This window comes from Danio aesculapii, chromosome 6 (genome assembly GCF_903798145.1).
Source record: "Danio aesculapii chromosome 6, fDanAes4.1, whole genome shotgun sequence".
Classification (NCBI taxonomy): Eukaryota; Metazoa; Chordata; class Actinopteri; order Cypriniformes; family Danionidae; genus Danio; species Danio aesculapii.
The window spans coordinates 1,889,954-1,906,486 of NC_079440.1; the positions used below are offsets into that span (position 1 = coordinate 1,889,954).

General features: G+C 37.7%; 1 protein-coding gene and 1 long non-coding RNA gene across 3 annotated transcripts in view; one reads left to right on the plus strand and one right to left on the minus strand.

Annotated features, from left to right (window-relative positions):
- zeb2b (zinc finger E-box binding homeobox 2b) overlaps window positions 1-6,752 on the minus strand; it is a 133,944-nt gene extending 127,192 nt beyond the window's left edge. For both annotated transcript variants that reach the window (XM_056459314.1, XM_056459313.1), the window contains exons 1-2: window positions 6,652-6,752; window positions 5,508-5,656 (exon numbers count right to left, since the gene is read on the minus strand). In XM_056459314.1, coding sequence (XP_056315289.1) covers window positions 5,508-5,580 — 73 coding nt within the window. In that variant the 5' untranslated portion in view covers window positions 5,581-5,656; window positions 6,652-6,752. The remainder of the gene's footprint in view (window positions 1-5,507; window positions 5,657-6,651) is intronic.
- A 355-nt stretch (window positions 6,753-7,107) lies between these two features.
- LOC130230346 (uncharacterized) lies at window positions 7,108-14,139 on the plus strand. The gene is made up of 3 exons (XR_008837951.1): window positions 7,108-7,171; window positions 10,211-10,297; window positions 13,424-14,139. It is a non-coding gene; the product is annotated as an uncharacterized LOC130230346 (long non-coding RNA).
- The last annotated feature ends 2,394 nt before the right edge of the window (window positions 14,140-16,533 follow it).

Genomic DNA, 16,533 nt, shown 5'->3' on the forward strand with positions numbered 1-16,533 from the left:
ACACACACACACACACACCTGTTCTGAACTATTCCTGCCTCTTAAAGCAGTCGTGCGGCACACAGATGATTTTCTCTTAAGTGTGAAAGTGTGCAGCCATGAATAGAGCGAACATGCCACTGCGTAACACTATATCTGTGTGTGTGTGTGTGTGTGCGTGTGTGTGTGTGCGTGTGTGTGTGTGTCTATATAAGGGCCGTAACCAGGGGAGGCCCAACAAACATTCACAAACACCTCAGTTATTTTGCTCTCGACACCCACCCTCTCCTGCCTTTATTCTGTGTTTTCTTCTTCTCTTCTGTCGCTCTTCCCCCTTTTCATGCGCGCCTTTCTGAAGCTGAATGCAAATGCTGCGCGCTGGCAGAAAGAGAGAGAGAGAGAGAGAGAGAGAGAGAGAGAGAGAGAGAGAGAGAGCGAGGGCTGGGTTGTGATTAAGGAGAAAGGGCCGTGTTCTTTGTTCGGCCCTCGGGGGATGTTTACCGGTGGAGACGCGCTGGATGTGATATGAAAGGCAGTCGGGTCAGCGCTGATGTGAGTGAAAGTGAAGTCACACCTAAGGCATTTCCACAGAGTCTGACTGAAACACCCCCCCCCCACACACACACACACACACACAAGCCAAAATATCTCCACTGACGAACAAACAAACACCACGAGAAGACAAACGCTCAAATCTGTCACCTCCAGGAGCTTGACGTGACCCTTAAAAATCACTTATCTCAGTGCACTCTGGTCCTCTTATTGTGCCGAATGCATGCAATTGGTTTGAAATGAGTTGAGGGATTTTATTGGAATTTAATTAGGTATATGAATATTCAAAAATAAACATGAGGGGCGGAGCCTGTGCATGTTTTTGATTGGCAGGCACTTCAAACAACGCAAGCCAAAATATCTGCACTGACGAACAAACAAACACCACGAGAAGACAAACGCTCTAATCTGTCAGCTCCCTTGATGTGACCCTTAAAAATGACTTCTCTGAGTGCACTTTGCTCTTGTACATATGTCGATTTGCAATGCGTGCAGTTGGTTTTGAATGAGTTGAGAGATCTTATTGGTGGAAGACGGCGTAATTAAATTAGCTATATGAATATTCAAAAATAAACTTAAGGGGCGGAGCTTGTGCATGTTTTTGATTGGCAAAACGCTTAATCTGTCACCTCCAGGAGCTTGATGTGACCCTTAAAAAATGACGTGTCGCACTGCACTTCAATGTGCTCATTGGGGATGCTTGCGACTGATTTTCAATGAGTTGATGGATCTTATTGGCGTGATTAAATTAGCTATATGAATATTCAAAAATAAACATGAGGGGCGGAACTTGCATGTTATTTGATTGGCAGGCACTTCAAACAATGCAAGCCAAAGTATCTCCACGAGAAGACAAACGCTGAAGTCTGTCAGCTCTCTTGATGTGACCCTTAAAAATGACGGATCACACTGCACTCTGGTCATATTAATGTGTCCATTTAGGATGCGTGCAATATGGTTTTGAGGGATCTTATTGGAATAATCAAATAATGTATATGAATATTCAAAAATAAACATGAGAGGCGGAGCTTGTGCATGATTTTGATTAACAGGCAAACACGCTCAATCTGTCACCTCCAGGAGCTTGATGTGACCCTTAACAATGCACTGTGTAATGCACTCTGGTCCTTTTAACGTGTCCACTTTGGGATTCGTGCAATTGGTTTTGAACGAGTTGAGTTGAGAGATCTTATTGGTGGAATATGGCGTAATTGAATTAGGCATATGAATATTCAAAAGTAAACATGAGGGGCGGAGCTTGTGCATGATTTTGATCGGCAGACACTTCTAATATGTGCACATTTCACAAATAAGAGGGTGCATTTTTAAATAGATTTTTTTTTTCATTTTTCATTTGACTGAAAACTAACACCAAGACTAAAATAAATCTAAGAAAACTGCATGGCTGAAATGAATAAAAGAAAGAAAGATTGTATTTATTAAATTAGGGATATTATTTCTATGCGAAAATCCTTTCCGAGTCAGCCCTGTTTAAATCATAAACAGAAAAACTGTTTAAATATATAATAATGCGTATGTGTTAGTAGAATTTAATTTATATATAGCATTTAACACTTTTAAAAATGTTACATTTATTATCATCCATTTATCGCAAAACATCCAATGCTCAAAAAGTTCATCTGGACTCCGTCAGTAAATCCAATTCAGTAAATCCAAACCAAAAAGCACATGCATAACGTTTAAAATGTGACAGATATTACAGTACAGCACAAAATGTGTGGCGTACAAGTCTAAAATAATAATTGATGCATTATTAATTTAATTAATGCAATCAGATCAGTTTCGGTACCAAAATAATCAATCAAAAACGCTGAAATGGCAGCAGCCCGACTCGAAATGATTACTGCTCACAATCACTGACCCACACAACACACTACATACAGAATGTGTGTGAGAAATTCATATGAAAATCCAAACAAACATGTACTGACTTTTAAAACAAACATAATTGAAGAATTAGTCAATGATTTGATCAAATCGGTGCTGAAATAACTCATCAAAAACACTAAAATGACTTATTACTGGTCACAATTACTGACCCACAACACTACACAACATAAGCGCAACACACTGAGAGCACGAATAATATAATAAAGCAGATATGAGAGCACAGATCAATTGAACATCCACATCAGCAATTAGGGAGGACACTACATACTGTATAACTGCAGGTTAACTATGACTATACACTGTCTAAACTATACACAACTTTGAATTGGATTGCAATGCAGTAATAAGGTGCATCTTTCTGTAAATGATCATTATAGTGCAAAGCGCTAAAGAAATCGAGTAAAGCACAGATAAATTGACCATGCACATAAACATCAACATTTTAAAAGGACACTAATATAGTGTGTGCAATAACTATACACTGTCTAACCTATACACAACTCTCTAACTTGTCTGATTTGTAGTGTAATGTAAAAACATGCACCTTTGGAATGATCATAATGGTGAAATAAACTTAAACAGAGCACAGATAAATTGACATCACATCAAGGACACTATATGCTGTATAACTGCAGGTTAACTATGATTACACACTGTCTAAACTATACACAACGCATTAACCGTAACATGCACCTTATTGTAAAGCTGCTTTGGAATGATAATTATGGCGCAAAGCGCTAAAGAAATCAACCTGAATTGAATAATGCACTGATATGAGAGCGCAGACAAATCGAACATGCACATAGACTCAACTGTACAACTACGAATATACACTGTCTAACCTAAACACAACTTTTCTGATGTGTACTGTAACCTGAAAGCATGCACCTTTTTTTGTAAAGCTGCTTTGGAAGGATGTTTATAGTGTAAAGCGCAATGCATTTCCACTTGAATTGAAAAAAGCAGAGAGAACAGCGAGAGATCAGAAAAGCATTGAGATTTTCTGTCCTCAGCGAGTCTGCGAAACTCTAGAATCTGTGTGTGCGCGCGCGGAGGAACTGAAGGTGCTCACGCTCCGCTCACCTTGCGCACATGTAAATGACACGTATTAGAGCTGACAATCAGCTGTGCGCACGCCGGGCCCCGCTCCTCCCAAACACAGGAGGCAGAGGAGGAGCCGCGCAGCATAATGGGGGCGCAGAAACAGTTTAGACGGGGCGGAATCTGCTATTGTTGGGGATGAAAGAGCCCGAGCCAAAGAGTCGCCCCCTCCTAATTCAGCAGCGACGGCTCAGCTGCCATAATCAAACACAGAGACCTTCTCCTTTTGCAAACCTGAGATGATGTAATCAATCTGAACGCATGCACGGCGAGGAGCTGCTCTTTGTGCTGTAGGAAACGTGTGAAAATGTGCATCTCAGGACACCCGGCGGCTGGAGGAAACGGATCTTCCTGTCATTGCACGCAGGCTGAATTCGTATTGTAAAGCACAGACTTTCCATTGCATGCAGAAACTGCACACTTTTCTGACCTCTGACATGGCGTTCAGAGACACGAATGTGCTGCTTCTTCATTTTTTTTTTTATTTGTGTGTGTGTGTGTGTGTGTGTGTGTGTGCACTTTAAATTAAAGGCTAGGGGCCCTAAATAAAGCAGCCCTGACTGACACGCAGCTGGGCAGAAGTTTAACAGCGGGAGAAAGAGAAGAAAACAGCAGCGCTGCATCAGAGATATCCAGCGTCCAGCGGCCAGACGCGCACATCACATTTCCTCTGCAGATTTGGCTTTGGCTTTCTCTCAAGATGTTTGCAATTCATCTCCTCGAAAAGTCGATTTAAAATGCAAAGCATATGCATTATGTTCAAATAAAAACATTATGTTTTTAAAAAGAGCATGCATTTAATTTATTTCAGTGCATGCATGCATGATAATAAATAATATGTTGTTATACTAATTAAATTTGAGGACTTCACCTGAATCCAGCAGGTGTGCAGGACACACATTTCAGCCTACAGTCATCCAGCACTGAATATTTCATCTGTGTCCTCGTTTTAAAACGACTGTCACTTCACATCAGGATGCGTTTGTGCAGTTTTATTTCTCCCTAAACAATTAATTGAGCGTCACCGCGCACCCGCGTTTACACGAGTAATAAACAGTACACACCAATATTTAATTCATCTATTTTTATGCAAGTTGTGCATCTAAAACAAGATCGTTTATCAATATTAAATTTGATGAAAAGAATCATTATTAAATGATGTAGGCTATCCTGTAAATAATCGCTCTTTTTTAAACTTTAGCTCTTGAAGACACTCGTGAGGCTGAATAGACCCTTGTGCTCGTATTGATTTTTAGCGGATCAATATGAAACATTTCATAAAGGAAGAGGAAGGTGGAAGTGAACTGATCGCAGCGTTTAATCCTCGAGAAGCAGAATTAAAAACTCCAAACAGCCGGCGGCATCCGAACCAACAAACTCTCCAATGCAGCTTCAGTTTATATGCATAAAATAAAATAGAAAATCACTGTAGTGTGTGTTTGTGCGTGTGTAAAACACAGCTGATTTAAAACAACCCCTGAAACACCACTGGAGTTTATAAAAACTCACCCGCGTGTGCTTTACAATCAGCCTGCGTGCTGTTTAATGCAAAACTGTATTTATAAAACAGCCACTAACCGAGCTCTCTCACACACACACGCGCACACACACAGATAGATGAGAACCCCTAATCATGCATCTGCGAATGAATGAAAATAACGCGTTGAGACTATCGGTCAACAGCTTCCTAAACAGATGAAACGTAAAGTGTAAAGGATCCACAGGCATCTAACACAAGCAGAGCGCCCGAGAAAACGCGCACAAAAGTTTTAAAATCCAAACTTGCGCGAAAATAGAGAGAGAAGCGCGCGTTATTTGGCCTTTATTTACATCGCGCGCGCGTTTAGTCCGATTTGTACGTGCGCTTCCTCCATCTGGACCCCCTGATCTGTCCGGTCTCACATCTCCGCGTCCGTTTACGCGCCGCGCCGCGCCAGGACACTTTTCCCAAAAGCCGCTCTTACCGTTTTTCCTCCGCGGGTTGGCTTGTTTTCGCCTCTTACACCGGGGGCCATCCGCCATGATCAGCTCCCGCATTGATAAACGTGGATCAGATGGCAGTTTGCATGGACTCAGACCCGAGCAAACACGGCAGCAGGGTGAACCGCTCCCTCTGGCAGCCCATCAGCCCGAGCACACGAACAGAAAGACACAGAAACACACACGGGCACAAGAGTCAATGAGAAGCTCTCGGATCAGTCGCTGTCCGTGCATCTGATCAGCGGAGACTGGAGGACGCATGCATTGACTTGTGGTGGACACATCTAAATAAGCAGGTTAAGCGTGCATGTGTGTCCTGTTGAGCTGTGTGCTTTAATACTAAATAATGGCGAGTCTCAAAGGTCACAGGCTGGATTTATATTTGACACGTTTCGTGTGTGTGTGCGCGCACTTTTACTTGTTTTGCGTTTAACTAATCTATTAGCGGCGAGCTTACATTTAGGACAAATTGTGTTGTTTTTCAGAACAGTTTTAGGTGTACATTTTAAATAAAATAAATGCAAACTTTAAAAATAAATGCTATTTTTAAATATGCATTCTGTTGTCGTGACTTTTGTCATGTTTTAGCAAAAAGACAAGACTTGAAAACTTAAAATCTGATTTAAATAAATGGTGTGCAATATTAAATACTGGAAAGCAAAACGAATTAATCTAAAATACAAAAAGCGACAGAATTTGTATTTATATTTAGTTAGCATGAGCTAAAATATTGTGTGTGATTGCATGTCAAAAATCTGCTTTTTAATAGTGTGTTTGCTCAATGCATTTACAGTTAAAGGTCGCGATGTAACATCGTTTTCTATCAGCAGTCTCGCGCACTGCAACATTGCAGAAAAGAAAAAACACTTTATATTAAAATAAACATTTAAAATCTAAATCTATTAAGATTTCTTTTCTAAAAACAGACTTCTAAAATAAGCCGTCAGTTTTACCTGTCTCCCAGCGCACCTGCACAGGTGAACGCAAAGGTAAGAGCAAAACACACACACACACCTTTGTGTTTGACTTCACCTAAGAGCATCCTCAGCCTATCAACATTAAAGCGGCTTTATCCCGCGTCAGGACTGTTCTCAAGAAGATGTGAAAAGGTAAAAGAGTGTGTCTTACCTTGTGCTCTCGGCTGCAGGAGTGTGTGTTGTGTGTGTTATAGTGTCTGGGTCCAGAATAAAGCCTGAGAAACAGAGGCGCGTTATTCCTGACTGATCCTCTCACACACTCCAGGACTCAAACCTGCGCTCGGACTGACGCGCTCACACGCCTCGAATGACACTGTTTTCCTCCTTTTCTTTTCGAGAGAGAGAGAAACACACGCCACCTATCAGCACAGGGAGGGATAATAGAGCCAAACGTGTGTGTTTTATGAGCGCGCGCACACACACGCGCACGCGGAGGGAACATCGGGCACCTTTATAGCAAAGACACGAATAACGTTTGAAGAAAGTTCGACGGGTTTTTTTGTTTTTTTTCCTCCCTCTCTCTCTCTCTCTCCCTCTCTTTCTCCTCAGCGCAGACTACAAATGCAACAGTACGAGAAATAAAAGAGGATGAATTAAAAACGGATGATGTTCCGTCAGAGAGAAAGCGCGCGCGCGCGGGAGGTGCGACAGGTGAGTCTGCAGGTGCGCAGGTAAGAAAAACCTCACCTAAAACTCGCTCCTATATCAATTCAATACAACATCCATGCAATTTTACATCGGGAAATGACCTCAAAGCCTCGTCGTGAGGGATTCCGACACATTTAGGGCGTGAATGAGCTTCTTCTCTTTCTTTCTCCCTCTGCATTCTCTCTGCTTTATGGTTATTTGCCTTCTGCTGTGTTTTACGCGTTAGAGCGCGAGTCTTCAGAGGGCGACACTGCTTTTTTTGTGAACAGAGTTTGTGCTCTTTCTGTGTTTGTGAGGATAATGAAGACATCAGTCTGCTGGCATCTGCTCTGATTGATGCTTTTGTTCAGCACAAACCTCCGACTGCACTAATCTATAATCAATCAGGTATGAAATTGATTATATAACAAATGCAATTAAGTAATTAAATAAAAAAATAAATAATACTACTACTACCACTAATAAAATAATAATAATAATATAAACAATAATAATAATAATTATTATTATTATTTTAATAATTATTTTTTTAATATTGTTGTTGTTATTATTATTGATCACTATAATACGAATAACAATAACATTTAAATGAGGCATTCCTATAAAGGATTTTATTGTGATGTTTGTCTTTCTCCACACTGTGAAGGCAGGCTATGCGCTGGGTTTGTCCGTGACTGTCTGAATTCATCCGGATGTGTTGGTATATCCCTGTAGGGTGAGTGACACAGATCAGTCAGACAATAATTAATCAATCAGTCTGTGCTAAAAGCTGACATGCCTTTTTACTGGATTTGACTTCCCCTGGCTCATATAATCAGGTTCATTAAATATTGGTATATTTATTTGTACAGCTCAAAGCATATATTAGATTGTTTATTTTTATTTAATTTCCTATCTATCTATCTATCTATCTATCTATCTATCTATCTATCTATCTATCTATCTATCTATCTATCTATCTATCTATCTATCTATCTATCTATCTATCTATCTATCTATCTATCTATCTATCTATCTGTCGCCTTTTGCATCTGTTTTTATGTGCAAGTATTTTACACACGGTTGAATGCAGTGTGAAACGGACAAACCCTGCTCGCTCGACCCTCTGGGTTCATGAATGTGTTCATTTAATGGAGGAGACAGACGCCCCCTTTCTGCGCTCGCTCCCGTTACACCCTCTCCTTCATTCCTGACCTGTCACACACTCAGCTTCTCAAAAGGCAAGATTTTTTTGGGGGGGGCTTTTTCTAAACACACATCATCAACGCGGTGCATTATAACGTACGGCAGCAAATGTGTAAATTATAAATGCATCGTGCAAGAAAATCCCTGAAGATGATAACGTTTAAAGATGAGGTTATATAGTGCACATTTTAGAAGAGTGCAATTAATTGCATCTTTATTTTATTTAATGATAAACTGATGTGAAATTGCATGGTCAGTCTGTACAAAATAATGCATGTACAGTTGCAAATGTGTAAATTATAAATGCATCATGTGAGAAAATCCCAGATGAGAATGATGCAATTTAAACATGCTGTTAAACAGTACACTTCTAATAAAGTGCAATTAATTGCATCTTTATTTTATTTAAATATGTAAAATTGCATGGACAATCTGTAAAAAAATGCATGTGTACAGTTGCAAACGTGTAAATTATAGATGCATCATGCAAGAAAATCCCTGATGAGGAAAATACAATTTAAATATGCTGTTAGAAAGTACATTTATATTACAGTGCAGTTAATTGCATCTTTATTTTGTGTTAAGATTAATTCATGTGAAATTGCATGGTCAATGTGTAAAAAATAATATATGTACAGTTGCAAATGTGTATATTATAAATGCATCATGCAAGAAATGTCAGAATAATGATAACATTTAAATATGTGGTTACATATAGTACGTTTTAAGAGTGCAATTAATTGCATTTTATTCTGTTAACATGAACTGATGTGTAATTGCATGATCAATCTAATATATAAAAAAAAAATATGTCAAAAAATATAAGTATTTTACTCCAGTATGAACTTGTTCTGATCCCCATCCTGTTCTGCTAGTTAATTCTCCTACAGTCATTATAAAGCGCACAACAGTCGCAGAGTTACAGGCGTGTATTTCATTAGCATAATTATCACATCTTCATGTGAGCGTGCGCATCACCAGCCAAAAAGCCTGTCCGACTGTTCGCAGATCTGTGCAAATACAGCATGCATGCACATGCATTACATGCGGCAGCGATTTCTCATCTGTACTTATTAATTATGCATTTACCCGACAAACCTGCTCCATTCACAGGCGCATTTTAATGTGAATGACAGCTGTATTGGGGTGAGCGTATCACACACACACACGGAGACAAAAGAAAGCAAGAAAAAGCACAAGACTGATGGACGATTCTGGCGCAGAGAGTGATCTGAAAGTCATGTGAAATGAGTTGTACAGTAGCCGCAGGCTCTACTGTATATAACGCTATGCACGCTGCGCTTCTGCAAATGCCGTATGCATCAACTAGCTATTGATTTCCGCATGTAGCACTTGTTCGGTATACAGGATGATCAGATCAGATTATTAGCCGACTCTCTTCATTTGCACGCATCAAACGAGAGAGCGATGAATGTGAATCTCTCTCGGTAAAGAGGTCAGGTCTCCAGTGAGGGGAAAGTAGCAGCGCCACGGCAAACCCGCAGACGTATTTATAACTCCAGCTTTCTCAAGCACAAAATGGAAAACATTCAGGATTAATTCTGACATTAACAGAGTTCACATACACACACACACACATATATATATACACACACACACACACACGGAGGGAGAGAAAGGTAAGGGTCTGCCTACAGAAATATGCCTTATTGTTTGTGTGGAATTAATAATTGACGGTTGTTAAATGAATAATTTATCACCAACTGGAATAATTGTTGTATCTCTAATCTCGATGCACATTTGCATATGAATCTTGTAAAAAAATAAATAAATAAATAAAAATCTGCCGTGCAAAACTTCGCGGGCATGTGAAATTGAATTGATCCTGTGAAATAAAAGGTGGGTTTCTCCTGCAGGATTCGGCCCTCTTGTGGAAGAGCGTCAGGGAAGGAGACGCAGTCACGACTGACACACATCACTCTGGAGCAAACGCAATGTCAAAGGTTGTGATACGTTTTGATTAATCAACAACACGACACAATCAAAGAGCATTAGGAAAAACTGATGTTTGGATGCTGATCGGTTTCACAATCGCATCAACGAAACTAATGTAGAAACAGCCAAAGATCCTTTATACAGTGTACATGAAGATCTTATAGAGGATGTTTAAGGTTTTATACATCAAAATCTCACAAATAATTTACAAAAGAAAAATGCGAAGGAAGAATAATGTCTGAAAAGCATTTGTACACATAATTAAGATGTTCTAAGATTTATTTATAAGGATTATTCAGATTTTTACACAGCAACATCTCACAAATCATGTTGAGAACATTTAATTCAAGAGAACTTTGAAGAAACAAAAATCTCCAGAAATAATCCGTCTGGTGTTCAGTGCACGAAACACCCGTTATTTAGATGTTATAGGCAACAGGGGATATTTATTAGGGGTTTTATTAAGATTTTATTAAAATCTCACTATTAAAATTTAAGAAAATTATCAAGAAAGTATATAATCTCCACAAATAATTTGTACAATGTGGCTGAAACAAAGACATCAGATATATTTATAAGAGATATTTAGAGTTTTATACCTAAAAATCTCCAGAAATCATCTGTAGAGTGTTCAGTCCATGAAACACCTGTTATTTAGACGTTATAGGGAACAGGGGATATTCATTGGGGCTTTTATCAAGATTTATTAAGACATGTTCAAGAAAGTTTGTACTGTGTAGATGAACTGCATTATTAAGATGTTATAAGATGTATTTATAAGGGATTTTTACATTTTTATACATCAAAATCTCACAAATCATTTTGAGACAATTTAATTTCAAGAAAACTTTGAAGAAACAAAAATCTCCAGACATCATTTGTAGAGTGCTCAGTCCATAAAACACCTGTTATTTAGATCTTATAGAGCACAGGGGATGTTTATTGAGGATTTTTATCAAGATTTATTAAGATTTCATCAAAATCTCACAATTAATTTCAACAAAATATTCAAGAAAGACTAACCTACACACATCATTTGTACTGTGTTCAGTGCATGAAACACTCATTATTTAGATGTTATAGAGGACAGGGGGTATTTATTGGGGATTTTATCCAAATTTCTTCAAAATCTCACTAATTAATTTCAAGAAAATTGTGTCTGAAACATGTTATTAAGATGTTATAAGATATAATTATAAGGGATATTTTGATTTGTATACTTTAAAAATCTCTCAAAAAAATCTCCAGAAATCATTTATACAGTGTTCAGTCCATGAAACACACGCTATTTAGATGTTATAGAGGACAGGGGGTATTTATCAAGGATTTTTATCAAGATTTATCAAAATCTCACAATTAATTTCAACAAAATATTCAAGTAAGATTAACCTACACAAATCATTTGTACTGTGTGACATGAAACAACTTATTAAGATGTCATAAGATATATTTATAAGGGATATCTAGATCTTTATACCTAAAAATCTCACAAAAAAAAAAAAAAAAAAAAATAGAAATCATGTGTGCAGTGTTCAGTACATGAAACACCCATTATTTAGATGTTATACAGGACAGGGGGTATTTATTGGGGATTTTATCAAGATTTCATTAAAATCTCACTATTAATTTCAACAAAATATTCAAGAAACACTAACCTACACACATCATTTGTACAGTGTGGCTGAAACAAATTATTAAGATAATAAGATAAGATATTTAGATTTCTATACCTGAAAATCTCACAAAAATCTCAAGAGATCATTTGTGCAGTGTTCAGTGCATGAAACACCTGTTATTTATTGAGGATTTTATCAAGATTTATTAAGACATGTTCAAGAAAGTTTGTACTGTGTAGATGAAATGCATTATTAAGATGTTATTATATATGTTTATAAGGGATATTTACATTTTTATACCCAAAAATCTCACAATTAATTTCAAGAATGTAAAAATCTCCACAAATCATGTGTACAGTGTTCAGTCCATGAAACACTCATTATTTAGATGTTATAGAGGACAGGGGGTATTTATTCGGGATTTTATCCAAATTTCTTCAAACTCTCACAATTAATTTCAACAAAACTGTGAATTTTATACCTAAAAATCTCACAAAATAATATCTGCAGAAATCATGTGTACAGTGTTCAGTCAATAAAATACACGCTATTAAGATGTTATAGAGGAGAGAGAATATTATTATTTTCATCAAGATATATTAAGATTATAGAGGACAGGGGATATTTATTAGGGCTTTTATCAAGATTTCATCAAAATCTCACTAATTAATTTCAAGAAAATTGTGTCTGAAACATGTTATTAAGATGTTATTAGATATAATTATAAGGGATGTTTAGATTTTTATACCTAAAAAAATCTCACATAAATAAAAATCTCCAGAAATCATTTGTACAGTGTTCAGTCCATGATGTTACAGAGGACAGGGGATATTTATTAGTGATTTTATGAAGATATATTAAGATTATAGAGGACAGGGAAATTTATTAGAGATTTTATCAAGATTTCATCAAAATCTCACTAATTAATTTCAAGAAAATTGTGTCTGAAACATGTTATTAAGATGTTATAGATATATTTATAAGCCATATTTAGATTTTTTGATATACATCAAAATCTCAATTAATTTAAAGAAAGCATAATCTGCACTAATCAGTGTGCAGGAAACACGTTATTAAGGCTTTACAGGACACATTTAAACTCTTATACATCAAAATCTCACAATTAATTTCAAGAAACACTTTAAAATCTGAATAAGATCTCCTCCTCCTCCTCTAAAAGAAATGAAATAAAGAAATCACTGGTACACCTGTTCACAGAGTTCGCGCATCACCTCTAGATTTTGTCACTTTGCACATTAGCATAAATGCTGAATAAATTAGAATTTAAATACACATTTGTGTCCTTAAAAAGCCATGCTGGAGGTTGTGTTAAATAGTGAGCGTGGCGTGTGTGTGTGTGTGTATTCACTGTCTCATTGAAGATCCGCCACATCATTCAGATCTCTGAGAGACACAAAATGAGCAAATCAACAAATATTTATATTCCAACGTGTGATGCAAATAAACGCAGTCATCGCTGTGACAGGCAACATCTCTCTCTCTCTCTCTCTTAAACAGGCAGGAGTGTTGATTGTGTTTGATCCGGGTTTGTGTTGAAGTAAAAGAGCATCTTATACAATTGACGGCTACAATTAGCTGCCGATCAGAGCGCCGGAGAACAACACTTACACTCGCATTTACATGTCAGTTTGTTGAATAAAAAGGAGGCAGAGAAAAAAAAGAGAGCCGTAGGATTTTCCTTTTTCTGTGTTTGCTGTATAATTTGTGGAGATTTGAGAAAAGAGGAGGAACGCAGAGATGCTCATTAACATGTGAAAAGAAGCAATCAGGGGCCACTGCTGAGACTATTGTCCACACTCATCCGTAGAGAGAGAGAGAGAGAGAGGGAGAGAGCATTACAGGCCAAAGATGAGCTCTTATCCGCCTCTCTATTGAATTTTACCTATGACTCTCTCTCTCTCTTCCGCACACGTTTCCTCTTTGGAGGATTGTAATATACTCCAGTAATGTTTTTTATTGCTGCAGTTAAATGTGGACTTACAGTAAAGATGCTTGAAGTAAAGTTTTTAATGCAAAAGTGTGTGTAAAATGTTGAGAAAGTCAATATAAATCTCACACACCTGAGCATATGAATATAAGCTGTTCTTTGACTGGTCATGGGTAGGACCAGATGTAATCTGCGGATGTTTTTTGCTATTTCTGCAGAGAATTTTGGTAAAAATCTGTGGATTTCTGCGCAGTTATTTTGGGAGTATCATAACTAAAACCTTAATATGTGAAATAAAAATGCTAATCCAATTAGATCCACTTTATTTGGTAAACAAAGCAAGTCTCTTATATAATATCTCTACTAAAAGACAAAAAATATTACTGTATAAACTGCATTGTGCATAAATCAGATGAACATTTCCATATTAGTCAATAATAATACTGTAATTAATATAAAAACTGAGTAAATAAAGATTTACACACATTTACTCAAGTAAATAAACAGAATTAATGATGGGCTCAAAATCTGTGGAAAAATCTGCAGAATTCTGCGCGCGCAGGTTCCGTGTGGGCCTAGTCATTAGGTTCTGCAGTAGAAGTTGTTCCAATCAAGAGCCTTTGGTGTCTGTTAAGGGCACTTGAGACAAGCAGTTCTTTAGGGAGTTAAAAAATACAAATATTTTTCACTATGGGTTCTTTAGAGAACATTGTCTAAATGTGTTTTAATACGCTGAACTGGTAAGAAACTGAAAACAAACATATTTAAGCATCAGAATTATTATTTGGAAGTCAATAAAATAAAGATCGGAACAAAGCTTACACAAATAAGAGTCATTCGTTCATTTTCCTTCGGCTAAGTTCCTTATTTATCAGAGGTCACCACAGCGGAATGAACCGCCAACTATTCCAGCATATGTTTTACTCAGCGGATGCCCTTCCAGGTGCAACCCAGTACTGAGAAACACCCATACACACTCATACACTACGGCCAGTTAAGTTCATCAGTTCAACTATAGCGCATGTGTTTGGACTGTGGGGGAAACCGGAGCACCCGGAGGAAACCCACGCCAGCATGGGGAGAACATGCAAACTCCACACAGAAATGCCAACTGGTCCGGCCTGGACTCGAACCAGCGACCTTCTTGCAGGGAGGCCATCGTGCCACCCTAAATAAGAGTAATTTTAATTAATTAATTATTTGGAAAAACATTAATTTAATTGATTAATCATTTAGTCTGGAAGCATGACCCCAAACAAACAAAATATGAATATTTAATATTATCTATAACTGCTATATTTCTAGCACATATTTTACATGTAAATGTATTATAAAAATACTAAAATAATATTTAACTGCATCTTATTTCCTGCAGTTTCCAAAATAAATTAATAATCTGCAATAATTATATTATCTTTGTATATTTTTGGTGTCATTTAGATAAGAATACTGTAGTTTAAGCTTTAAGAAGACAGAGGCCTCACTTTTTAATACAGGAAATTATGATGCACACTAATTATTTTATACTTTACATTATACTAATGAGAAAAAAGACAGAGTTCGGCTCAAAGCCTTCCTTGTGTGTGTGTGTGTGTGTGTGTGTGTGTGTGTGTGTGTGTGTGTGTGTGTGCGCGTGTGTGTGTGTGTGTGTTTTCTTTCTCTCTTTTAATGCATGAAATGAGTTTGAAAGGTAAAATGAGAGCGACAGAAGTCCCTCACTGCTTCTTTACCACGTTCATTGTGGGAATATCTGCACACATGATGCACCCGATTATTAAAGAGGAAACACACACACAGAAAGAGCCATCAGTCACTGAGCAGCATGTGAAAGTGTGTTTACTGTTCAGTGGAGTTCAACTAAACCCTTGAGCTAGTTTAACCTCTCTCTCTCTCACACACACACACACACTCTCTCTCTCTCTGTAATTGGCCAGCATGTCACAGTGTGTCTGGATGTGATCCATGTGAACCCCTTTTGAAAGAGTCTAGCTGTTTCCATTTAACATTTGCAGTCAAATTAATTCAGATTATTAATATATTTATAGAAAATATAAATGTAAATACAGACTAGCGGTTATTATGTTTGATTTACAGTAGGTGTTTGATTTCCTCAAGATCTGTTAATGTGAGTTAAAGCCTTGGACTGATCATTGTGTTGCTTCAGACTTACAGAAGGACTGTGAAGGACAGGAGAGAGAGAGAGATCTGGCACTGAAAGATGGACAGACGGACTGAAGCAGACACACACTCAGACTGACAGACATACAGAAGGACAGACAGACTGACTGACTGACAGGCAGACTTACAGATGCAGTCAGACAGACACAGATAAACAGATAGACTGACAGAGAGACAGACAGACACATGCAGACAGTCAAACAACAGACACAGACACAGACAGACAGACATGCGCAGACTGACAGACATATACAGTCAGACAGACAGTAGACACAGACAGAGTGATGCAGACAGAAAGACAGTTGCAGACACAGTCAGACAGACAAGCACAGACAGAGATAGACACAGTTCAGTGATGCGCTTGCGCACACACACACACACACACACACACACACACACACATCTAGATGATTATAAATGAATCATTGTAAATATACTGATTATTATTGTTTCTATTACTGTTTAATCCTAATAGTTGATTGTTAAATGTACAGTTTAATCT